The sequence below is a fragment of the Carya illinoinensis genome, chromosome 1 (assembly GCF_018687715.1).
Source record: "Carya illinoinensis cultivar Pawnee chromosome 1, C.illinoinensisPawnee_v1, whole genome shotgun sequence".
NCBI classification, from domain to species: Eukaryota; Viridiplantae; Streptophyta; class Magnoliopsida; order Fagales; family Juglandaceae; genus Carya; species Carya illinoinensis.
The window spans coordinates 52,065,651-52,091,124 of NC_056752.1; the positions used below are offsets into that span (position 1 = coordinate 52,065,651).

The 25,474-nt window shown below is 34.3% G+C and overlaps 2 protein-coding genes across 14 annotated transcripts; one reads left to right on the forward strand and one right to left on the reverse strand.

Moving 5' to 3' along the window:
• The first annotated feature begins 10,785 nt into the window (after positions 1 to 10,785).
• Positions 10,786 to 12,252, forward strand: LOC122283249 (F-box/kelch-repeat protein At3g24760-like). The gene has a single exon (XM_043095203.1). It carries the CDS (start codon positions 10,933 to 10,935, stop codon positions 12,049 to 12,051), a length of 1,119 nt encoding a protein of 372 aa, XP_042951137.1. The 5' UTR covers positions 10,786 to 10,932; the 3' UTR covers positions 12,052 to 12,252.
• Positions 12,253 to 12,813: 561 nt separating this feature from the next.
• On the reverse strand, positions 12,814 to 19,549 carry LOC122283265 (DNA replication complex GINS protein PSF1). Of its 13 annotated transcripts, none has more exons than XM_043095213.1 (10): positions 19,397 to 19,549; positions 18,032 to 18,086; positions 17,359 to 17,439; positions 16,887 to 16,958; positions 16,018 to 16,159; positions 15,334 to 15,401; positions 14,044 to 14,157; positions 13,773 to 13,935; positions 13,201 to 13,347; positions 12,814 to 13,109 (listed from the first exon to the last, which is right to left on the reverse strand). In XM_043095213.1, the coding sequence occupies exons 5-10, from the start codon at positions 16,090 to 16,092 to the stop codon at positions 13,083 to 13,085; spliced, it is 594 nt and encodes a 197-aa protein (XP_042951147.1). In that variant the 5' UTR covers positions 16,093 to 16,159; positions 16,887 to 16,958; positions 17,359 to 17,439; positions 18,032 to 18,086; positions 19,397 to 19,549; the 3' UTR covers positions 12,814 to 13,082. The 13 variants fall into 13 exon arrangements, with proteins under 13 accessions (XP_042951147.1, XP_042951149.1, XP_042951144.1 ...); XM_043095215.1 differs by having other exon boundaries at positions 16,876 to 16,958; XM_043095210.1 differs by having other exon boundaries at positions 16,937 to 16,958; positions 17,291 to 17,439.
• Positions 19,550 to 25,474: the final 5,925 nt, after the last annotated feature.

Genomic DNA, 25,474 nt, shown 5'->3' on the forward strand with positions numbered 1-25,474 from the left:
TATTATATAAACTATTAAGTATTGTAATTATTGTGATTAATAAATCATATAACAACATTGAATGTTATCTCTCTCAATATTTTTGTCTTTATTCTATATGCCCGTTACATTCACACGTATTTAAACAAACGGTGTTAACTTTAACGGAAAAACAAGAAAAACCGTTAAAATAAGATTTTCCGTTTCATACACATTTTTTATATATAGAAGATAATTAACTATATTAATTTTTTAATATAAAATAATTACTTTGATCAATTACATTAATAGAGTATATAAAAAATATGTAAAAATTGCTACATGTAGCATAATTCTTTAGTTTTATTTAAAGGACTTTTATTTTCATTTTGAAAAGTTAACGTGTGTTATATTATGGTCACATTCTTGTCTACGTATAAAGTTACAAGAAGTGCTACTCACATATATATATATATATAATCATAAAAATCAATCTACAATTTGATATGTCTTCGTATCATAAGTTTATTTTCCTTTATAATAAAAATAGTTTTACGTTTTATATATCACGACAAGTTATATTAATCTATAAATTTATTTTTAAGAATCTATTTGTGACTAAATCATTTCTCTAAAGTTATTTCTCAATATCATTAATTATTAATAAAAAAATGTTTTAGCTACGACAAAATTCTATATTATATGAAATACTATCAATTTATGAATTTATTAAAACATTTTTGTAAGGAAGCATTTCAAATTTTCTTGACAATCTCACTTGAATCACAACGACCTCCACATATTAGTACAGTATACTGGAGTCCTCGGCCAGAATCAGACGTGCAAGTTTCCTGAAACTTGCACGTGGCTCGTCCATACTTTCCGAGGCGTTGCCTGTGACTTAGTATGGGAGAAGGGGGCGGAACTGGACACCAACTTCTTCCTATGGATTTCCTACCCAAAGGGAAAAGGTATGTGACATAGGTACTAAAGCCAAGGCCCTTTTTTTTTTCCTTCTATCGTTCCTATTTATGCAGCTCCCGACTCTAGTTCTATCATTCGAAGGCTCTTCTCAATCTGGCATTTCAATTTGAGATTCAGACTATGAAAACAAATCAGACTCTAGGCATAGCATTGCGTCTGCATCATCTAACTTGTACTCTAAAATGCAGTTATTGAGCTTCCCCTACCTAAGAGGAGTCTCCCCCTATCTTATTCAACAACAGATTCTTTAAGAATAGGGTCAGGGTTTTCTGCCTTGTTATCAAAGGGAGTTGGGTAAAGAAAACTTCCTCCAAAATGGTGTAATATATAATATTGCTCAAAGCATTAATCTTGCTTAATGCAACCAAAGACATTAAAGGACAAATGCAAAACAAGCCAATTTCTTTTCATGGTCTATTCATTTTCCCACTTGTTTGCCTCTTTGTTTATTGACTTTGGGTCTTATTAATGCTTTCTTCATATTAAACTCCCATCATAATTTAAAATTCCTAAATCTCGAATAACTAAATGAAGTCCTATAAAAAGAAACGAAAAGAAAACTGAAATTATATAGTTCAACACAATCTATATACTAAAAACAATCTTCTTCTAGCAATAAAAATAAAATAAAATAACTAGGCCATTGAGACCCCAATTATTTCTTTCCCAATCTCTCATATTCTCTCTATATTTTATAGAAAGCAACTAGACAAGCATCACTTTTTGTTTTTCCCATATATTTTTCCCCTTTACGGGACCACACCCGCACTCTGTCATGGAAAAATACAAAGTTCCAGATTTTTATTAAATTGGTTTGTCGCCGCATCTCCCTCCCCAACTTTAAATGATCTCCCAGCCTGCATCTGGCACAGGCAATGAACTTTAGACTCTTAGAGCTTCAAGTATTAAAATGAATGCAAGCGGTTTGGCGCGCGCACGGAATGTGACATGGCCAAATAAAAAAAAACGTTGCATTTTGTGTTTTGGTGTAGGATTGATATCTGAGTTCCACGCATTCTCTTCCATTTCCCCCTAAGCCAATCTTCCACTTTTTGATAGGCCACGTCTAAGAGAAACCCAAAGTTGAACCCCAAGTATCAAAGAGTGGGGCTTGAATGTGCACGGCATGCATGTTGAGGACCTCTGTCAAGTCCCTAAATACTATATTGTCCACGCCTTGATTCTCCTTGGGCTGACCGAATTCCTAAACCTTCTTGCTTGGTTATTGCTCAACAATGACAATGATAGCAATTTTGATAAGGTGAGGTTAAATGTTTAGAACTGGTTTGATGTATGGGAATGATGGAAAATATGAAGGAAGTGATGGAACTCCAATGCATGTGATGAGGCGCACGGCTAGATGGAAGGCACTAGGGTTGGCGCCACTTTGGTGTATGATTAGGGTTTGGAGTGTAGAATGGCTAGGGTTTGGATGAAAGAAGGATTCCTAAATTGTTGGAATGAAGTTAGGAGATGATGGGTTCGGTTATGGCAAGATGGAGTGGATGGATAATGTGATTGAGTAATTCTAGGATGACTCAAAGAATTAAGGGATCAAATATGGTAAGTAAGACCAATCACCAAAAATAAAAGAATATAGATAAGGAAAGGAAATTAGGGTTTCTAAAGTTTAGGAAGCCCTATATGGAAAGTGATGGGCAGCTAGGACTTTTGGAGAATGGAAGAAAGGTGTTTTGGAAAGTATGGCCCAAAATGATAAGTGGGAATGCACTATGGTGGGCATATGGAGTGTTTGGAAGATGGGATTGTGCAAGAAAATATATGAACACTAAGGAAAATTGATGAACACACGTGAACACTCAAGAACACAATGAATAAATAATCAACTTCAATTCACGAATTGCACAAAGTTGAAAGAAAACCTCATATATTGATAAATTGAATCACGCATATTCAATAAATTGCAAGGTAGTGATCTTCTTTTTGGGATTCACGAATTTCACCCAAAAAGTCTAAGTGCAAAGGTACCGAAATATGATCTCCTAAACAAATAATCTCCCTCTAAGGTGATTGCCAAAAGATGCAAATGAAATAACTAAAAGTCCTATTTATAAAGCTTACAAATTAGAAACCCTTAAAAGGTCCCTAGCTAATTAAATTAAATAAATCAAGCAATCAAGTAAATAAAATAACATAATGGACATATGGCTCTATGGCCATGGCATGCAAGGCCTATGGTGGGCTAAGATGGTGCATGTCCCAAGGCTGGGCGAGTCCTGGTCGGGTCTAATGGCTGGCTGCATGGCATGGCATGGTACCATGCGTTGGTCTGGTGGTGGGCACGGCATAGCGTTGTACGTGGCCTGCTGATGATGGTATGGCATAGTGTCATGCCTAAGCTTGATGATGGGCACAGGGTGGTACCATGCTGCTGCTGTGAGACCTAGTCAAGTAGCTTGGGCAGTGATCCTACATGGCCCGAGCTGGTGGCCTAGGCGATGGGCATGCATGACCCAAGCTGATGGTCTGAGCGTTGGGGCTGCAAGACACGGGCTGGAGCCGTGCGCTAGATGGCATGCCTATAAGGGCACGCCACTAACCTCGCTGCATGGTGTTGGGGCGCTCATGCGCATGCATAAGGGAATGTGCATGCTTGCACACAAGGACTGCGCACAGCTAGTAGCCTCCATGGGTGCTTGGTGTGTGTCCATGCCTAAGCCAAGGTATGCATGCAGGCTAACTATGTGACTATCCTAACCCTCCAAGAGCTGTGTCGAGGTGTGGTCCTGAGTAATCCTCCTAGGAGTTCTGACAATGCGGTAAGGTTAGACGTACGTAAAGAAAGTAGATGGGGTCGTGGTTATGAGCACATGAAGAACGAGGAGGCTATGCTGGGGTGGACTAGGTCATTTGCAGTTGAGAGTTTTACATAGAATGATGTAGTTGTACGTAGTTTTTCTATTGCATGTTTATTTTCGTTAGTTTTTCTATTACGTGTGTTTGTATTTCAGCTGTTAGCTACTAGTTTCTCTTCTATTTCGACAGTTTGTACGTGGCCTGCTTATTTAAACAGTCCAGAATTTATCAATGAAGCATTAGAAAACAAATTATTTAAGTGTGGTACGTTCTCACCCGAAGAGAACATTTACATAAGCTTAAATTTGTAGCAGGACCTATCATTAGTATCAGAGCCAGGTTATTTATGAGTACCAATGAAGAACGTATTGAGCAGTTGGAGGCAGGGCTCGGTAGAGTGTAGAATGGGTTACACAAGATGGAGCTTGGCATGACCGATAGGCTTTGTCATTTGAAAGGAACTCTCAATCGCCTCTCTGATGTATTGCTCGCAAATCAAGAGCCTCCAAACACGGTAACCAATACCATGAAAGCCACGATGGATGATGGCATGTTGTATCCTCTAAAACAGCTAAGTTTGAATTTCCTCGATTCTCAGGAGATGATCCGAAAAAGTGGTTCAATCATGTGAACCAATTTTTTGAGTTCCAGAATACTTCGAAAGCCCAAAAAGTTTCTTTGGCCGCCTACCACTTGGAAAGAGAGGCCAACCAGTAGTAGCAGTGGATCCGTAGGACATTCCAAGAAAAAGGAAGTGCTCTCTCATGGGCAAATTTTAAAGACGCACTCTGGGCTTTCTTTGGGCCTACGGAGTGCGAAGATTTTGATGAAGCTCTTTCGAGAATAAGGCAGGATGGTTCTCTGCGTGATTACCAGCAGGAATTTGAGCGCTTGGGCAATCGAGTATGAGGCTGGACGCAAAAAGCTCTTGTGGGAATATTTATGGGTGGCTTGAAGACGGACATCGCTAATTGTATCCGAATGTTTAAACCCCAGACATTAAAAGAAGTTATCGGATTAGCGCGAATGAAAGATGATCAACTATCAAGACAAAGGACATTCGTACATCCTCCACCATAGGTGAGAGCCCCGTTAGCTCTTCCGCCAGCAACTTGGGCAACACCAACCGCACCTGCAGCTCCTATTTGACGACTGACTTGGGATGAAATGCAGCAAAGGCGAGCTCAAGGTCTATGTTTTAATTATAATGAGCATTTTACTGCAGGTCACCGGTGTCAAGGGTCACAAATACTCACGCTGGAAGGACACGATGGTAGCGGCAACATTATCTGTGAAGATGTCACTGAGGAGGGATGTTTAGTTCGAAATCAGCAATATGGTATTTTTGAAGCTACACCCATACCAGCAGCAAACGACCTTTAAACGGGTCCAGGTCCTCCAGAAATTGGCTAGAAGAAAAAGCTAATGCAAATGTTCCCAACTGTGGACCTTGAGGACAAGGATCCACTTAATGGAGGGAGTATTGATAGGCCACTTCTAAGAGAAACCCAAAGCCGAACCCCAAGTATCAAAGAGTGAGGCTTGAATGTGTGCGGCATGCATGCGGCAAGGTTGGACATACGTAAAGAAAGTAGACAGGGTCGTGGTCATGAGCACGTGAAGAACGAGGAGGCTGCGCTGGGGTGGACTGGGTCATTTGCAATTGAGAGTTTTACGTAGCATGATGTATTTTACGTAGTTTTTCTATTGTATGTTTATTTCTATTAGTTATGCTTTTGTTTTACATGTGTTTGTATTCCAGTTGTTAGCTACTAGTTTCTCTTCTATTTCAGCAGTTTATACGTGGCCTTGCTTATTTAAGCAGCCCAGAATTTATCAATGAAGTATCAAAAAATAAATTATCTAAGTGTGGTACGTTCTCATCCGAAGAGAACATTTACGTAAGCTTAAATTTGTAGCAGGACCTATCACTTTTCTTCTTCTCCAATCGACCAAACCACGCCCCATAGCATCTCTTCTCTTCTCTCCTCTCCCCTTCTCTTCGTGTAGGACTAATTTATCTCGACGTCGAATCTTCTTCTACATGGCTACAATAGTGCTATTGTTGAATGGGAGTAATCTGTTCTTGAGCCGCTCGGGCTAGAGCCAAGAGTCCAAAGTCCAAGACCTTCAAGTTGTCATCCTTGTCCAGGATGAGGTTTTGATGCTTCACGTCATGGTGGGCAATGCCATTTTGGTGGCAAAAATGTAGTGCAGCTGCTAAAGGTGACGCATGGCCATAATCTCTTGAATTAGAAAAAGTCTGTATGCCCCCGGGGAGTAACACCGCCGCGGCCTCGTGGCCTACGTGGCATAATAATTAAAACGGTGTCGTTTTGATTTTGGCTAAATCTCTCTCCTCTCTCGCATTCAATGTTGGCATCATCCCCGTCTTCCCTCATCTCTCTCTTTTATCATCTGCCTCCCTCGAGTTCCTCTGCCTTTTCTTTTCTCTTCATTTCTTTCCCTCTCCTTCTTTACCTTTGTAACCTCTCATTCCCTTCGAATTTCCACTGCATTTTCATCCCATCAAGCTCGAAGCCTGGCAAAAAAACCTTGAGAAAAACAGAGTGTTGAACCCAAGATTTCAAGTTTTGTGTAATTATATATTTACACATGGATTTTGATGATAACAAATGAATTCAAAGAATAAAGAAGTCTCAAGTTCAAATTATCTACACAATGGAGTCAAGCACATCAAGGAAACAAGCATAAGCAAGAAGAGAATAAGTTCACATTAAAATTATAGAGTAATGTTGTAAATCTCTTCAAAATTCGAAATTAGGATTAATGCTCAAAATTAATATTTTATCATAAAGCATTAAAATACATTTTCCACATGTGCATGAATATTTTTGAAAATTAAATTTGAAAATTTTGAAAGATGATTGATTGTCATCTTTTGCATGTGCATGCCTTGATTAAAGGGTTGAACTTTGAAAATATTAAAGATGATTGATTGTCATCTTTCACATGTGCATGTTTTATTTGAATATTTTCAAAAGTGATTGATGCTTTTTTAGACTTATACAAAAGGTAGATGATTTTGTTTGAAAAATTTGAAAAGTAAAGTGTGCTCATTTTGTCATATACAAAAAGTAAAAGATTAGGTTTGAATTTTTTGAAAAGGAAAGTGTGCTCATTTTGTCATATGCCAAAAGTAAAAGATTAGGTTTGATTTTTTTTAAAAAAAATAAATGATGTTGTCTTTGACAATTGAAAAAGAAGAACCTTTTATTTGAATTTTTTGAAAAAGTGAATGATGTTGTCTTTGACATGTGAATCTTTTTAAATTTGAATATGAAGTCTCATATGCCTATAAATAGATCATTTGAGAGCTTCACATTTACAACACCAAGAGCATACAACATTCATTCAAAACTTTCATTCTCTCTTCTCTAAGCATTGAGCCTTAATCCTTGTTCATTTTGAGAGATATAGTTTGCGCTGTATTGTTCTTATTTCACTCATTGAGGAGTGTTTTCTGATAACCTACCCACTATCAGCTTTTGTATCAGAAAAAGGGTGTGTATAACCCTTGTGTGTGTAGAAAGTATTCTACACGGGGAATAGTTGAATCACCACGTGTAAGGTGATTGCAAGTGTAGAGGGTGTTCTACACGGATCCTTTGTAGCGGTGTTGTTCAAAGGTGTAATAGGTTTCTATCTCCACCTGAAGGAGGTTGAATAGTGAATTTGGAAATCCTCAAGGGGTAGCTTGAGGCGAGGACGTAGGCAGTGGGGCCGAACCTCGTTAACATACTGAGTTTGCTTCTCTCTTACCCTTACTCTTTATATTTATTGTTATTTCATATTTTGTTTATATTTTATATTATATATTTGATTTATAATTGTTATTTTTTTTAATACAACTCAATTCACCCCCCCTCTTATGTTAGTCATCTGGGCAACACAGAGGAAAGCAAAGGAAAATCTATTTGGTTGTTGAGAAAACAGAGAAAAATATGAAAATAGTTTGTAATAGCCTGTTTGGTTGCCGAGAAAATAGAAGAAAATCATGCTATAGTTTGCAATGGTCCATAACAGTATGTTTGGTTGCTGAGAAAATAGAGGAAAATCACGCATATCCTACAAATATGAGATTTGAGACAACAACTGGTAGATCTCGTGCGTTCATCGGCTTCGTGTGGTGTCTCCGTGTGCATGTGGTTGGAAAAAAATGGTTGTGGTTTGGCAAAAAAGTGATTAACTTTGCTGAGTTTTATCGATTATCTATTAATTCGATTGCTTCATTTGTTGAAAATCAGATCGGAAACAAATGAATGAAATAAAAGCAGTGAAATAGAAGGGAGAACGTACGCTTGGGTTTGATGACAAACAGAAAGAAAAAAAATGAGACCCAAAAAGATAAAGAAAAAAACATTAGGACATGAAGTCTGCAACGTCCTCATCAAAATTGATGCTTTTGCAGAGCTCGCTGGACATGGCTGTAAGGAAATATCGAGTGACAATCAAATATGCGAAAAATAATGGGGAAACGAATGTATATTCCATCAGGAAAGAATTGAAAAGCTTGGAAAATATATGTTTGTTTCTCGAGAAAGTGTAGACAAATAAATAAATATGAGTGATCCCCTTTCTCATATGCCCAAAAATCACTTGAGGAGATGAGGAGCAGAGAAATCGTATGGCTGGAGAGATAGAGGCCGTGAGAAGTAGAGAAATTTTCGATTTTTTTTTTCTTTCTTTAATTATTATTTTTTTATTAATATTTTAATTGCCACATTAGTCCCGAGGCCGCGGCGGCGGGGTTATTCCCCGGGAGTATGTAGCAGTTCTGCTTGAATTATTCGTGGTTCCATGGCGGCGTCGATGGTTTTGGACAGTTTCGAAAACCCATACGAGGCTAGAGAAAGAGAGAGTCATTCGTCAAGGAATTTGGTTGATGGCCTGAACAATGAAATTAAGCCATGTGGGAGTTTCTCGGTGAGCACGCGGATCGACATGCATTCTTGTCTGGTATATGGGGTTTTGTCCGGAACTTCCAATGACACTATTGTTTTCATCCAGGTGATGAATGATGATGTTTCAACCACTTGTGAACGAACTTCCAAACAAAAAGTGTATGTGTATGTGTTTGAGAAAGGGGAAATGCTACACATCATCCCACATCACACATTTTATATATTAAAATAATATTTTTTATTTTATTTTATTTTTTATTTTATTTTATTCTTATTAAACTAATTAAATTATTATATTTATTATCTATACACTACATATTTATTATAGAAAAAATAATAAAAAAATTAAAATAAGTGTGGTGTGTGAAGTGTGAGGATGATAAAAAGAATTTTCCATTTGGAGAAGGGGAGACAGAGGGAAGATGGACATATACTATATCTGATTTTTCACCTTTATGACCAAAATGATAAGAAAATGTTAAAACCATAAAACGATTATTTCTCTTTTCTTTTTCACCGGCTTCTTAGGAAAACTTAAAAAAAAAAATTGGAAGACAAAGCAAAGAATAGACAATTACATATTGGGCAAAAATTTGAAGATGGCGAAAATAGACAGTTCTTTTTCACCAATTGTTTCAATAAGCTTGAAAAAATCCGGTGTTCGAATCCTCTATCTTGGGGCAAAAATGGCAAAAATAGGGTTATAGCTGGGGCCTCACTCGAGGAGCAGAAGGGGAGAAGCCATCTGAAGTACCTGTGGAGGATAAGCCACCTCTGGAGGAGAAGTAGAAGCCACGAATGGGAGACGAAGAGGAGAGATGAAAATGACAGCTAAGACTTAGTACTTCTTTCTTTTTTTTTGTATATTTAATTTTTTTATATATAAAAATTATTCATATATAAAAATTATCCATATCATTTTAACATTGGTGTGGTGATGAGTACAAAAAATTGCCTATACTAAAAAGAACTGTAAAATTAAAACAAACCAACGAAACCTTCGACTAAAGTAAGATGAACAGATCCTATACAACTAGAAATTACTGACGCTGTTGTTTGTCTCTAAAATCAGAGGGGCAACATTGACATTGGGCAATGGGCATTGAGGCTGTTGGTAATTCTTCAGATAAAATAGACAAGTGGACACGCCATCATGCACAACTACCAAAACTGAAATGCGTAGCACCGCTCCCTTTACCGATAGTTGTTTTTGTAATTTTTATTTTTATTTTTATATTTATATTTTTTAATATATTTAAATATTTTTAAAAAATAAAAAAATAAATTAATAAATTTAAAATTATTTCTTTAATTATTAAATAAAAAAATTTTAATCCAGCAGTCAACTAGAACAGTAATACTTAATGAAAAAAATTTAATTATAAACACAATTACACACTAATATGAGTATAAATTTAATGTTATTGTTTAAAAAGTAAATTTTATTAAAGATAATATTAATTTAAATTTTAAATATAAAAAAATTAATATTAATATATAGATTAGTACGTAACTTTACTTATACATAATAAAACTCTTATATAAATACCGACAAGAAGGTTTTCTATGGCAATTTTGAGAAGGAAAATTCTTTTTTTTTTTTAAATCCTTTCAGTTACCATTCAAATAATAATAATAAAAAGAATACAGCTTTCTGTAATAATTTATTATTTATAAATTTGGAAAAAAATACAAAAGAAATTATAGAGAAAGGAACAAAACAGATAATTCTATACTATTATCTATAGTACTGGCGGCCCAACGCTAAATTCACCAATAAAGATTCAAGAAAAGAGGGATCTAAAACAAGCAAAATGAATTTGTCCGAATGTCTCTTCGTCCACTTGTAAAACTCATTACCGTTTGTTGTCTTCCAAGAGCCATCCTTTACGGTTCATAAAAATATAAAAATAAAAATAAAAAACCACCCTGACAAGACTCACATGTGGGTTAGATGAAAGAATAATGATAAGTACTTTTTTATTATTTTTCAAATATTTTTAATTATTAAAATTATATATAATTTTAATAATAATTACAATAAAAAATAAGAAGTAATAAATCAATCATTATTCACGAGATACTTCTCAGTTCATGTGGTCACACTTTTCAATGCTAAAGCCCAATAATTCACCCCCACCAATAATTGCAGCGCTCTCACCAATGACCACCCAGTTGTTTCACTGCTACTTGATATGTTTCTAATTCACTCCCCGATCGTGCAGAACCTCTCTCCTTTTCCATCACCATGTGGAGCGACCTTCCCTCTGATCTCCTTTCCAACATCTTCTCCTACCTCTCTCCAGACTCCTTGGCTCGGGCCAGGTCGACTTGCCGGCATTGGCACGCAGGTGCCAAGGCCTACCTCTTGACCGCAATCCCTCCGGTGCCCTGGGACGAGCCACCATGGTTCCTGGCCATGCCCATGCCCATGCGAAACCGCAGACTGTCTTGCTACGCTCACAACCCAGTTCACAACAATTGGCATGCTCTCTCTCTCCACTTCCTTCCAGACCCAGTTCGGCTTGTTGGTCCAATTGGAAGCCTTGTTCTTATCAGACCCATGAATTCTACGTTTCTCCAACTGGCTATCTGTAATCCGTTTTCCAGGCAATTTCGGCACTTACCTCTGTTAAACACCACGAGGACTAACCCTGCCGTGGGTGTTCTAGTACTAGACTCGAGCCAAGACGTTCAATTTCCTAGCTTCAGGGTCTACGTGGCAGGTGGGATGTCCGAGGCACCCCGTGGTGGTGCCATGTATGAACCCACGTTGGAAATATACGACTCAAGACATGACAGATGGCAAATTGTTGGGTCCATGCCGGTGGAATTTGCGGTGAGGCTCACTGTTTGGACACCCAATGAGAGTGTGTACTCTAAGGGATTCCTATATTGGATTACCTCTGCTCGGGCTTATTGTGTAATGGGTTTTGAGATTGGCACCAACACATGGAGAGAACTGAACGTGCCGATGGCAGACCGGCTTGAATTCGCCACGCTAGTGCGCCGTAATGGGGTGCTAACACTTGTGGGTGGCACGTGCGGTCAACCTGCTTGTATCTGGGAGCTCGGAGATGGGGATGATTGGGGACTGGTTGAGAAGATGCCAGCTGAATTGGAGATGAGGTTTTTAGGTGGCAAGGGAAGTTGGGGCAGCACAAAGTGTGTGGGAAGTGATGAGGCAATTTACTTGTACGGGTGTCTTGGTTCCGGAATGGCAGTTTGGAGGGAAGTTGTAGATAAAGGTAGGTGGGAATGGTTTTGGGTTGAAGGGTGCTGTTCTATTGGGGGAATACGAGTCCAGAGTTTCCCAATAAAAGGAGTGCTTCTTCATCCAAGTCTTGCTTCCTCATCCTTATTTTAATTACAATTGAGATACCATGTGTGTGAGTATTCTTCTGAGACGCCAATTTCATTTTGTTTACTTTGTTTCTTTTTTCTCTCCTTACAATTGTAATGACTTTTCTTTGATTAGTTAATAATCTTTCCTTTCTAAAAAGAGAGCTTCCACGGAAAACAATGATAATAACAATACTACATTCGATTGCCATGTAGTTTGCACTTATTGTTTCGGTTGTGTTTTTTCACAGAACATTGTTTCTATTAGAGCTCCGTGATCCTTTGACGCCGAAGTTTCAGCATGACCTATTTTTATAACTCGAACAACCTGTGCCCAATCGAAAATGGGGAAGGCTCAATTTAGCTTAGGACGTTCTGGTTCTTACTTCATGATTCTGGTTTATCCAAGATAGAATTACTACAGGCAGAAATGCTTGAACTTTGAGAGGGTAAACCCTTTTGCAGAGGCATGTGATGATTCGTTTGGATTCTTGAAAGAGTTGTCTTGTCGGACCAGAGGGTTGTAGGCCTGGTTTGACAATACGGTATAGAATAATTTATAAATAATAATAAAATAATTGAAATTAAGATATTTATGATATTTTTTAAAAAACAAGTTAAATAAAAATATTATTTTTATTTTAAAATTTTAAAAAGTTAAATTATTTCTCTTATTTTTTTTTAATGTTTAAAAAAATTATAATGATTAATTAATGATTAAATAAAAATTAAAAATTATTTATATTTATAATATTTAGATATTAAAATGAGATAGAATGAGAAGAGATAATATTTCAATACAAACCAATTTCACCGAGGCCACAAACGTTTAAAGATCTGATCCACAAGGTACTCGGAGGCAGTTATAAGCAGCTATTCGAAGCAGTGCAGGGCCTCGTACCAATTATCGAGAAAGCAGGGGGCCCAAAAACCAGCGACGTGATTTTAAACAGCACCCTCGTATAAAAAAAAAGGCTCAAGAAAATTTGCAACATGAAGTCTCTTCTCTACAGTTTTTGCGAAATAAAAGACTACATAATAAATAAGGTTGCGAAGTCAGCCTGTGAGTTCCTCCATTAAACCCTGTTGAGGATAGGGAGAGAGATGGTTAGAAGAATTCCAAAAAGCCATTCTGCCACAAGAATTTTAGTAAATAGGTTACCGGACAACCCACCCGTGAAATGAATTGCTCAGCGTCAGTTCGTTTAAGGAAGTGCATAGAGTGGCGAGCAAAATTGGTTGTCTTATCATCACTGAGCACCACACCGATATCATCGAGGACTCTCACCTGGATGTAAGGATCTTTGGGTGGCACCATATCCTGCCAAACACAAGAAAGAAATAGAATCATGGTGTATAAAAAAAAAGGTAGTGATAGACTTACTACTCTATTACTGTCCATTTACTACTAAAGTGTATTACAAGTTTTTTTTTTTTATTTCATTTTCTTTTAAGTATTTTTTTAACATTCTTAATCATTAAGAAAAAATTTTAAAAAAATATAACTTTACTAATATTCACTTCCTTAATCATTAAGTAAAATTAAAAATTAAAAAAAAAATCAAATATAAAAAGAGTAGTAAATGAGTTGTAGTGGAGTAGTAAGTATATCATTTTCCATAAAAAAAAGTGGACGTATCTACTTCCAAAACTGTAGCATTGAAATGTACCCTTCTCGTGATTACACAAAAATAGAAACTAATCTCTGTGTGCGTGTGAGAGAGAAGATAGAGAGAGAGAGATTACCACCGTCAAATCAAGGTCAAGTCTTGACATACATGATTGCAAAGCTGCAGAATGCCTCTTAAAATACTCTTCCTCTGTGTGACTAAGCCTCTCTTGAATTTCTTGAGGAAGCACGGGCCCTACCTTCCATATCAAACTTCTTATAATTTCTGCTCTGTTGTGCCTGCATGGTTATAAAACCATAACCTTGACAACTAGTGTAGATATAAACCTTTAAAAAATCAGGTAGCTGGTAATATGCTCAACAAACATGGCAAGCAAGAAATATTACACATATGCCATTAAACAGCGCTTATTGCGAACTAAAGCAAGGTGGTGGATGAGTGATCCATAGTGTTCTGAATTTCTAGTTGTTTGGACATCCAGTCCTTCTTCTTGGATCTTTCTGCAGTAATATAAAGATATATGAGCCATGTGAGCTATCCAAAACCAAACTGATGCTATTTAGCATTGCATATGAAAAGGGATAATAGAGATATTAAGAGATGTACATAGTCAGTTGATGAAAGAAATTCCCAGAAAATAAATTCTAACTTAATGAGTAACCAGAATGTCAAAATGCCAATTTTGCTAGTATCAGAAAACTACCGTAGGTAATTTCTATTAACTTGATAAAAAAAATTATTTAGGATCTAACACATTTAAGAAGAGACCAGAGACAACATATTGAAGATTCAAAAACAATGTTGGAATGTGAATCAGTCAGCCCTGCCCCAAGGAAAAAGGCAGCGGCAATTCAAAATTATCTCTTGGTTACAACCAGCATTTCTAGAAAAGTGCCAACTCTGTCTCCCTTTACATTATTTAAAGAAGACTAATCTAAAAATGTTTTATATAGAATAAAACTTCTTGATTACCTATAAAAACTCTTGTATATAGAATGTATGCATCAAATATGCATTAATTGCTACTGTGTATCATTTGTTCGTGTCTATTAGTTGTTAGAAGAAGGAACATATTATGAGAAAAGCAATGGTGTTTTTTTACACTATTTGACCTTTTTTTTTTTTTTTGACAAGTAAGAAGTAAATTTTATTCAAACGAATGAAATAGGCATAGCCCGTGTATACAGGAAGTATACAAAAAAAAACACCTAAATACATTCTAAATTAAGGAAAGAACACACTGTTTGACCTGAGTTTAGCATTCTATATTCGGATCTGATTTTCCAATCGAGTTCTAGGAACAGAACGGGAGTGATAATGATTCACAGCCATAAATCTTGGGGGCAAAGAAAGGAGGAAAAATTAGCCTCTCATTTAATATAGAAGAAATTAAGTATTAGCAGCACACCATTAAGAATGAATTTGTGGCTAAGGATTTTAGGGGTTAATTTCCTAAACAGTGACGATGTCAAAGCTCATAAATCACATTTGGGATAAAAGATATAAAAACAACTGTGTTGAGGACAAAAGATGAGACATAATATATTGTTTTCTGGAACAGAATTCCAAATAAAAATTATTTTTCATAAGTAGAATTCCAAAAAAAAAAAAAAATGGAAATAGAATAGAGCAACAAATAAGGAGCTGCGAGAAGCAGATAAAGAAAATAAGATTACCTTATCAAAGACTGAAGCTCAAGGTGATGTTGACTACATTCTGCAGTCACTTGATCAAACAAGTCACTCTACATATCATAGTAAAAAGGAAAAATTTAAAAAAAAAATAGTTATGGTATCATGAAAAAGAAGTAAAAAGAGTGAGTAAGAGAGAGATAAGACGGTGAGAATCTTGAACCCTGAAGAAAGGTTGAAAATGAGATGGGTATGCATCATGCAATCACATGAAACGTTTCACATTATTTCATCTGAAGACGTTTTTTAAACATGATCACTATAGACAATCTAAGTATTGTCACATGTGAGCCTAAAAAATGTTTCCATATGGCATGCATTGCAACCAAAAAAAAAAAAGAAAAAAAAGTTGGCTTGCGACACATTATCTCTATCAAGGCTCCAAAAAATTGAGGCAAGTCAGAAGTCCAATTTCAAGGAATGCATTTATTTTCTTCTGTTATAAGAACACGTCAGAATTTGAAGATCAACTTCTACACTCCTGTTCAATTTACAAGCATATTGAGAAATTTAACAGTTACCAAAGAGTGCACTGATAATTGAGTCTTACAAACATTGAGAAGATGGAGCATCATCCGCCCATCGCCAAAACCTTTACACAAATGTAGATACAAAACAGCCAAAGCCTTTTACAGTACAAGCTAAGTATAGCCAAGCAACAGGTCTTACATTGTAAGGTGTGAGCTGCCCCTTTTCGCCACTTGCAAGTTCTTTCACCAGCTGGAATGCCTTTCTCCCATACATCTTTCAACGGAAAGAAACCAACTAAATCTTCGTCCCCAAATCCAACAGAACTATCTCTTGCATAAACCTACATTCATTGAAACATTTCATCAAACAATGCTTCTGCACACAGAAATCTTAACGGCCCATCATCCAACATAAACACAGTAACATATCCACATACATATAACTCATATAAGCATGAGTACACATACATACATACATACATAATCATATAAGAGGCGAAGTGAAAAATCTGGAATTAGATGGAGCGATAATATTACAAATGTTTTCGGCAGACGAAATAGAAAATGGGCTTTATTAGGGGTGTGCATCCGGATCCGGATCCGGATATCCGGCCATAACCAGATCCGGAACCGTGTTTCAAAATCCGGGCGGTTATCCGCCCGGATTGAACCCGGACTCAATCCAGGCCGATAACATGATTCAATCCGGATATCCAGATTTTTTTGTTTTTTGGGCTTAAATCCCGGATATCCGGGTTATACCCAGATTCAATCCGGGTTTTGTAAAAAAATATATATATTCTAAAAATATCTTTATAACTTTAAAACGAAATTATAGCACTTTCTTTTAAAAAAAAAATCTGATCTCATATTTAAATTGCCCAGATTTTAAAAAAAAAATAATTAAAACACTTTAAAAGAATTTTCTAAAAAAATAAATTGAAGAAAAAAATAAATAAAAATGCAAACTAGATATTGTTGTTACATCACAATGCAAAATATAAATTTACAAATAACAAAATAAATAATAATACATTACAACTAATTAAACTAATACAATATCATAACTCTTCACATCTTGAATCTTGAATTTGGGGGAAAAATTTGATTCCTTTCACCTTGATCTGGTAAATGGATGGCCTGTAATCAACAAATTAAGAAGTAAATCATATAGACATGGATATTTCAGAAAAGAGTGCAAAGGGTCACCCAACCAAGCATAACAAAATACATTAAAAGATACTACATTGCCAAATATTATTATGTCAGATACTATGAAACACACATTTCCTCATTGCCAAAAAAAAAAGAACATTCATTTCCTCGTACAATGAAACACACATTTCCACATTGCCAAATCATGTCAGCTACAAAGGTACAACAGTTATCCATAGCAGAAGATAAAAGAAATAAGACAATTAATCAACCATTCATTTCAACTCAAATGAGCAAGTCAAGTTATTTTACCTTACCAACTAAAAAAGCAGCAACTCAGGTAGAATAGTATCCAAGAATCTCTGCAGGATTGTTGATAGAGTACCTCTTATAGGAAGCCTTGGTATCAAAGAAGTAGGAGCATATTCCTTTTTTTTCCTTTTCCAAATGCACAATTATAGACAACCTGATTATTGATAAACATTAAACAAGTCAACATAAATGAATCACAGAAGAAATCGCATACAATTTTTTTGTGAGTGATTATACTAGAGCATACAGATGACACGTGAATCTCTTATAAAATATAGTTTCCAGGAGATATTGTTTGAACTTTTTTTTTAATCAACACGTTAATTATAAAAAATACTGATCATTCGTAAAAATTGTTTCTATCAAGGGTTCTCCAGAAAAATTCCACAAAGTTTATAAAGATATGTTCCAGAATGACTCTGCCTCTTCCATTTTACTTAGCACTCACCAAATAAAGATTTATTTACATATCCAGATGATGCATGAGTTTCCCATTTATCAGTATTTTAATGGGTTACTGAATAAATGCAGAATAAACCAGAAAGGCATGAGCATCATTAACTTATTAATATAACAGTTGAAAAACAATGAAGCACATAACCCAAGAATCAAACTAATGGAGGAATGATAATGAAATAATAAAACTTAAACAAGACAAAACAAAACCAACCCAGAAACAAAAACCAAGAAAAATTAACAGATGACGAAGCAGGAACAATTAACAGAAAACTTCTTGAACGAATTACCTGAAGTAATTTCCTTCCAGCTGCCTTTAGATGACAAGCATAAGCAAGCATGAAACTACTACCAGCAAACCAAATAATAATCATAAGCATTGAAGCATGAAAACAGAGAAATTCATTTTAGTATGCAATTAACGGTTAAGTTAAATGCATCTCATCCATTTGATTTAAATTGACCATACTTAAAACAGCAATTGCTCTATAAAAAATATATATATTTAATGATATAGATAGTAATGAATAATATTACATAATTATTTTTAAAAAAAAAAGACTAAAATTTATTACATGATGAAACATCTGGCACGTGGGCAGATTGAGTGCAGATTAGTGCAACTTCAATGTGAATGGCATGTCCAACAAGTCAGGACAACATGGAAGGTAGAAAGCCTCACTTTTGGCACGACTAGTCAAGATATGTATCCTTAGAGAATGTATCAATGTTAGATCCTTACATTTCTTTCAAAGAAATAAATTGATTCTCTCGAGCAGTCATATTGGACGCTGCATAGACTCCCATGTCTAATACATGCTTCAAAAATTCTATAAAGTTTTATATAGGTTAATTTCGGGTATTTTTTTCATTTTTTTTGAAGTAAAAAGACTTCATTACTTTTATGATTTAATATCTTGCATACAAAAGATTACATTATTTCAGAACCATAAAATTTGGTTAAGCTACTATAATCATCACAAAACCTTATTCAGTGGTTAAGCATGAAAACAGAGAAATTCGACGTTGAGATGAGACATCAAGGTATTTTGTTTTTGCCAAACAGTACGTGGTTTGGCATAAAAAGGAAAATAATAGGCTAGATCTTTTGACTCTTCTCAGGAAAATATTTGGGAATTTGTTCTATAACAGATACCATCAAAGCATGTTGTTCCAAATGAGATAAGATTTAAAATTACCATCTTAAAAGGTGATGCAAAATTCTGACAAAAAACTCTCAAATGCTATTTCTCAACAACCATTAGGTGCAGCCAGAGGTTAAATGCATAGAAAAACCTACATGCTCAGATGCTATTTCCAAATGAGACAAGCAAACTGAGAATCCCCGGCCTTCCCAGCTTTAAAAATCCATCTAATTTATATACCAACAACTGCTGCACTTTTGGGAAATAGCATTTAAATCCATCTATTTCTCAAATGCTATTTCTCAACAACCATTGGTTCTTGACGCTAGATGATGCAAACCCTAAGATTTAAAGGCTAAATCTTGCAATCCCTTTTGGGACTTCCACGTAAATGCATGTACTACTAAATCAGAATAAGTTTAGACAAAACATAAACCCACAAATAGGGATCCACCCAAACCGAGAGAGAGAGAGAGAGAGAGAGAGAGAGAGAGAGAGAGATTCAAACACCTTAGGTTTCGCTATAGAGACGGACGGATTTGCAATCGCAATAGCAATCGCCACGCCTAGGGTTGAGAACTTGAGCAGACGAGCGAGAGACGACAGACGAGCGGGAGAGAAGACTGGAGTGAGATTTCTTCGAGAGAGTTCAATTTCGTTCGAAATGTGAGAGAGACGGTGTCGTTTCGGGGGAGGAAAAAAAATGAGCGCGTGTATAACCCGGTTACGGATACCGGGTTATAAAACCGGATCCGATTACGGATCCGGGTTTATAACAACCTCCTGTGTGTAATCCGGGCAGATAACCGCCCGGATTCACCCGGATCCGGATTTCCGGATGCACAGCCGCCGCTTTATGATAGAAAAATGAGACGACTACCTGGGAGACAGACGCGGGGGAGAGGGGGCGAATTTGCCACTGTGGTTCGCTGGTTTTGTTTTTGGTGGGCATTTGGCGGGTTTAGTTACGATAAGAATTTCATATTAGCCGCTAAAATCAGGTGGTTGTTTGGATATAGCGGCAGGGTCAGGTTTTCCGACCCGCCGTGCGTTTTCATTCGATAAATGTAGCCTGAAATTACCTTCTTCTTTTTTTTCTTTTTCTTTTTTAAATGCACGAAATTACCTTTAACCCCGTCCCATTGCGAACAAATTTAAATAAGGGAAATATTAAAAAAAATACGCACACTTTTGCACTAAGGGGCAAAATGGGAGAATTAACATTTTGCTTCATATAATTTTGGATTAGATAAGTTGTACCGCTATACAAAAAGTTTACAAAATAAAAATTTCAAATTGACATGATTTGTTCTTATTGTAATATGTCGTATTTATGTTAAAATAAGGTCGAGAGTTTTACAATTCAACATATCATATTATATGATCTTAAATTTTGTATATTTTTCTTTATAAAATCTGTTTGTAGATCATACATTTCTCTTTAAATTAAAGATGCGTATTATATTTATTTTATTACAGAACTTCATCTCACCATAAGTTAATATTTAATAAATAATGTTAATGATTGATTTTTTATGATCATATGAATATGGTGTCTTATGATTTTTTATGATCATATTTCAAAGATACGTGACAATTTTTGCAATTATAATAAGTAATTTGGCAGCCACCCACGGGATTGCTTTTTTGTTTATTGTTTTAATTTATAGTTTAGAAGGAAATGCAATGGGATTGAAAACTTCAGATGATTTTCTAAATTTTTGTAGTATATATAAGACGATCACATGATCCGTAATTTGCTACTAGAAAAATAATAATGGTTTGACATAGATATGTCCCATCTCTGTGGAGTCAACCAAATTATGACTAATATTACGTATAGTCATAAAGTGTGTAAGCGTCCTCCAGTCGTTTTAAAAAAAAGTGGTGTCTATTATTAAAAGATTAATTTTTTCATATGAGTCCCGTATTTATTTATTTTTAAATAATTGTACGTCACTTACACACTCACGATTGTAACTATTATTTCTCTATAAAAAAAATATGCATCAATGCATGCCAACTCCATAAACCTATATGAAAAATTATATTCAAGAGTATTACATAACATATATATTAAGTGAAAATAATAATAATAATAATAATAATAATGACTCATGTTAATATGTATTATGGGTAAAAACTGAAGGTCTCAATGCGATTTTGGTCCAAAATTGAAACTGCATCGATATACTAAAACTATGTTTATCTCAATCGAAACCGGCCGATGAAGGGGAAGAAAACCATCAACGTCGATCTTGTTTTTCTTCCAATCGGTCCGCCGGCATCGTCGGTGGCACGATGAGAGAGAGAGAGAGGATTGAGAAACACTTAAATAGACTCACATTTCACAAATCCAAACACAATCATCACACAAACACTCAAACGCAAAGTTGCAAACAAAGTTACAAACACTCGATTCCTTGTACGCCATCATCACAAAGTTGCAATATTTACAACAAATATCACAAGTGATTCACAACAAAATCAACAAAATGGGTACCCTCTCTAAAAATATTAAAAGAACCCCGATCTCTATCAACAAACAACAAACCTCAAATGAATCGGAGATGGAGCTTGAAGCGGTGCAAATGGATAGAGGGACTCGAGGGAGAGAGGGACAGCAACAAAAGAAGAAGTAGTGTTTAAATTTTGTACTGTATTGGCCACTGGCTCGGTATAAAAATTTTACATGTTTCATAGTGGTCCAAATACCTGACATACCGACTGATATTTAGGCCTGTACTGGCCCATGTTTTGGCCTTTACTTTTTTTTTAAAAACTACAAGTTTATTTTTTGATCCCAAATTCAGATCAGACTATTTATAATATTTATATATGTATTTATGTATAATTTATTTATATATAGACTATTATTTTATAATATAATTAATATATATTTATATATAATTTATTCATATATCGACTATCCTGAAATAATGTTCTAGTGCCTTGACTGGTATGACATCCGGTACGATGTTCAATACATTGAGAATAATCCAATAAAACTGGTAATGGAACGATGACATCAAAGAGAGAGAGAGAGAGAGAGAGAGAGAGAGAGAGAGAGAGAGAGAGAGAGAGAGAGAGAGAGAGAGAGTGGCACAGTGCAGAAATGAGAGGAATGAAGGGGAATTGAGGAGGACACAATCTTAACTTAATTAAAAAAATGATGCTTTATTTTTTTGTGAAATGTTTTAAAACAAAACGACATCGTTTCTTTTGAAACGACATTATTTTGTATAAAGGATTTATTAAAAAAAATTAAATTAGATAAGATTTGCTGGTTCAGCAGTTTTCTCTGGTTCAGACTGGGACCAAACCGGTTGATATTGGTTTGAACAAATTTTTGCTATTGACTAACCAGTTCCTAAATCTAGCGGCTGATCTCCATCGGCAGCACGATCTGGCCAGTTTCTATTCACTTATAATATGTATGTGACGTAAAACTATTTAATAAAATAATTTTAAGATAAATAATATTTACAATCGTGAATGTGTAAGCACTCTGCAATCACTTTAAAAAAATGAATAAATACAAGACCTACATAAAAAAAATTAAATTTTTAATAGTAAATTTTATTTTTTTTTAAAGTGAATGCATATTTATACACTTTACAACTATATATAATATTATTTTTTTATTATTTAATTGGAAATGGAAGGATTTGTTTTATTTGGGAAGGGAAATGAAAACTTGAACACGTTTACATCAACCAAATACGCCAAACTTGAAACAAGTTTTTCTTTTCGGATTTTACTCCCCCGATTAAAGAACAGATGAGGACCAAGAAATGACATAAAACTTTATTGTCTGTTTGCATCTCACATGCAAGCAAATGAGCAATGATCAAGACGACAGAGGATGACAACAATTTTAATAAAGATTTTTTGTAAGCTTTCGATACTGTTTGACAGATCCTGAATTCGAATCTATTCGTTTTAATAATTACTAGTCATTGTAATAATATCTCTTCAGTAATAAATATTAGTCAAATACGGGGAACTATTCATCATATAATATACTCACTACAAACCAAAAATAAATAAATACTGACAGTTAATGGAATAAAAATTCGCGATTTTTATAAAACATGTTATCTTCAAATTTGAAAACTTTTATAATATTCCGTCACTACAAAAAAAAATTAAAATTACTTATTTGTAGTTAGTATTATTTTCTATCAAAATAATTTTTTTTTTATCAAAATAAATATTATTTTATCGTAATTAATCATTTTCATCATAAATACGGCATGAATCCGATACAAATCCAATGTTAACAAGTTGCGGTTGAGGAATCTTATAACCTGTTTAAATAAATGAGCTACACTTGTAATTGGCTCGTATACGGTATGAGTTTGACTTGACACGTGCCGAATTCAACACAACATTTTTTTTTTAAAGGAAAATTTCATTAAACGAAACTCATGAGTCAAGAATACAATGGGGAAAATCTTATTTAGAGAAGAGATTTTGAGAAAAATCTAGCTTTTAAAGTCGAGTTGGAGAGTTCTCAATCTCCACTAATCTCCTTGTTTGAAGTATAAAATTAGATTTTTTGAAAAATAAATTAATTAATAAAACGTTACAGAATTAAGTGCATGTTTAAAAATGTGTTAAAAAATATAACTTATAACTTAAGTAATAACTTATAGAAAAAATCTATTCATCATCAATTTTCTCATCATCTTATGATATGACATTAGATGATAGATTTATAAGTAAAATATAATAAATAGTTTTCAATCGTCTAATGTCATATCATGAAATGATGAGAATTAGGATTATGAATAGTGTTACTCTAAGTTATATTATTAAAAAGTTATTTACTGTTTGGTAATTACATATTTAAAGTACTTTAAAACAAATTGTGTTTATTTGGAAATAAATTAAAAAGTGTTTTCTAATGTAGAAATGACAATTATTTGAATTTTTAAAAATTATATCTATATCCTTGAAAGTTTAAAAATTATAATTATCTTAAAATTGTATAGGTATTTTCATCCATTAACAATTTTTTTAAAACACGAATTACGTTTTGCATTATTCAAAAAAATACGTTTAAGAAAAAATATCAAAATAATATTTTTCCTCAAAAATATTTATTTATTTATTTGATATTAAAAATGTTTTAATATATAATACACAAACAATTTAATTTTTTCATTAAATAATTTTTACAATTATTTAAATAGTTTTTAAGATTCATACCACAATTCCAAATAGGTCATAAGTTTAATTGATATTTTCTAATCATTTATGTTAGTATTTTTTTAATTAATATTTTAACCGTTGCTTTCACTTACCGTTGGTCTGTGTTAATGGACTCATAACAATAGTTAATTGGCCAACGTCCTTTTAAGTATCATTGATGATGCCCAATGTCCTTTTTTTTTTTTTAATTTTTTTTTTTTATATTCTTTATTGCCCAAATGCCGTATGTACAAATGGTTACTTTTTCACATGCATGATTGGCTTTCTATATATTGGGGGCGTCCATCTAGTGTACTTAGAAGTTTTTTAGAATAGTGTTATCTTGATATACAATAAAATAAAAAATAGGGTTCTACGTAAATATTTTTTTAGAGTATTTTTCAGATAAAAGAAATATGTTCTTTTGATAGAGTTTTGAGCTCAACTATTTGTGTAGAGTTGATTCGAATTATATAACGATCAGTTGAGCTGTTGTATTCTAAAAAAATCAAGTCAAGAGAAGTTCTGTTGTATTGATTAATTTGAGATTTTGTACACCGTAAAAGACTTGAATCTCCTTAAAGATAACAATATTTACGTGCCTCAGTTCAAATTGATTTTATTTAAATATTACTTTTCTTTTAATTTTTATTATATTACTATGAATTTCACTGACAATTTATATCCTAAACTTTAATTTCATAGCAAGCTGGTATAAAATGCGTGTAGAAGATTTATCATGATCATAATTATTTTGTATGCAATCAGTACCACTTAATTATCATAATCATATCATGTATTGTCAACATTAACATCGATCATAATCAGTCAAAGCTGCAGCTGCCACCACTGTTGCCACTCGATGATGATACACAAATGATGCTTCATCATCATCACGTTGCCTTTTCCACCCAACACTATCACTATCCTCTTATCATTTTCATCAAATTATTGTTATCACCTTTACTGGTAACAATAATATTCTCTCTCATAACACTTAAATTCTTTTCAATTTAAAGACACATAATTTGCACGATTAAATTATGTTAAATCAATTTGACGTTTTAAATATAATGTAAATAACTTTAAAAAATTTTAGAAAAATAATTTAATTATTTTTATTATATTTTTAAAATATACTCGTCCTACTTATTTATTAATATTGTTTGAGTTGGAAGTACATCCTCGGCCACTTATTTAATTCCGATAAAAAAATAAATCCAACACAAGGAAATTAAAGTTTGATTACAACTGATCCGATCATAATTGAATATCTGATTTCTTAATTATTTGCATTATTTGGGTCAATTTGACTTGCTAAAGGCCCACCAGTACATAATACATGCACTAAAATGTTGCATCGATTAATATTTGATCAATCATGGCAAAAAG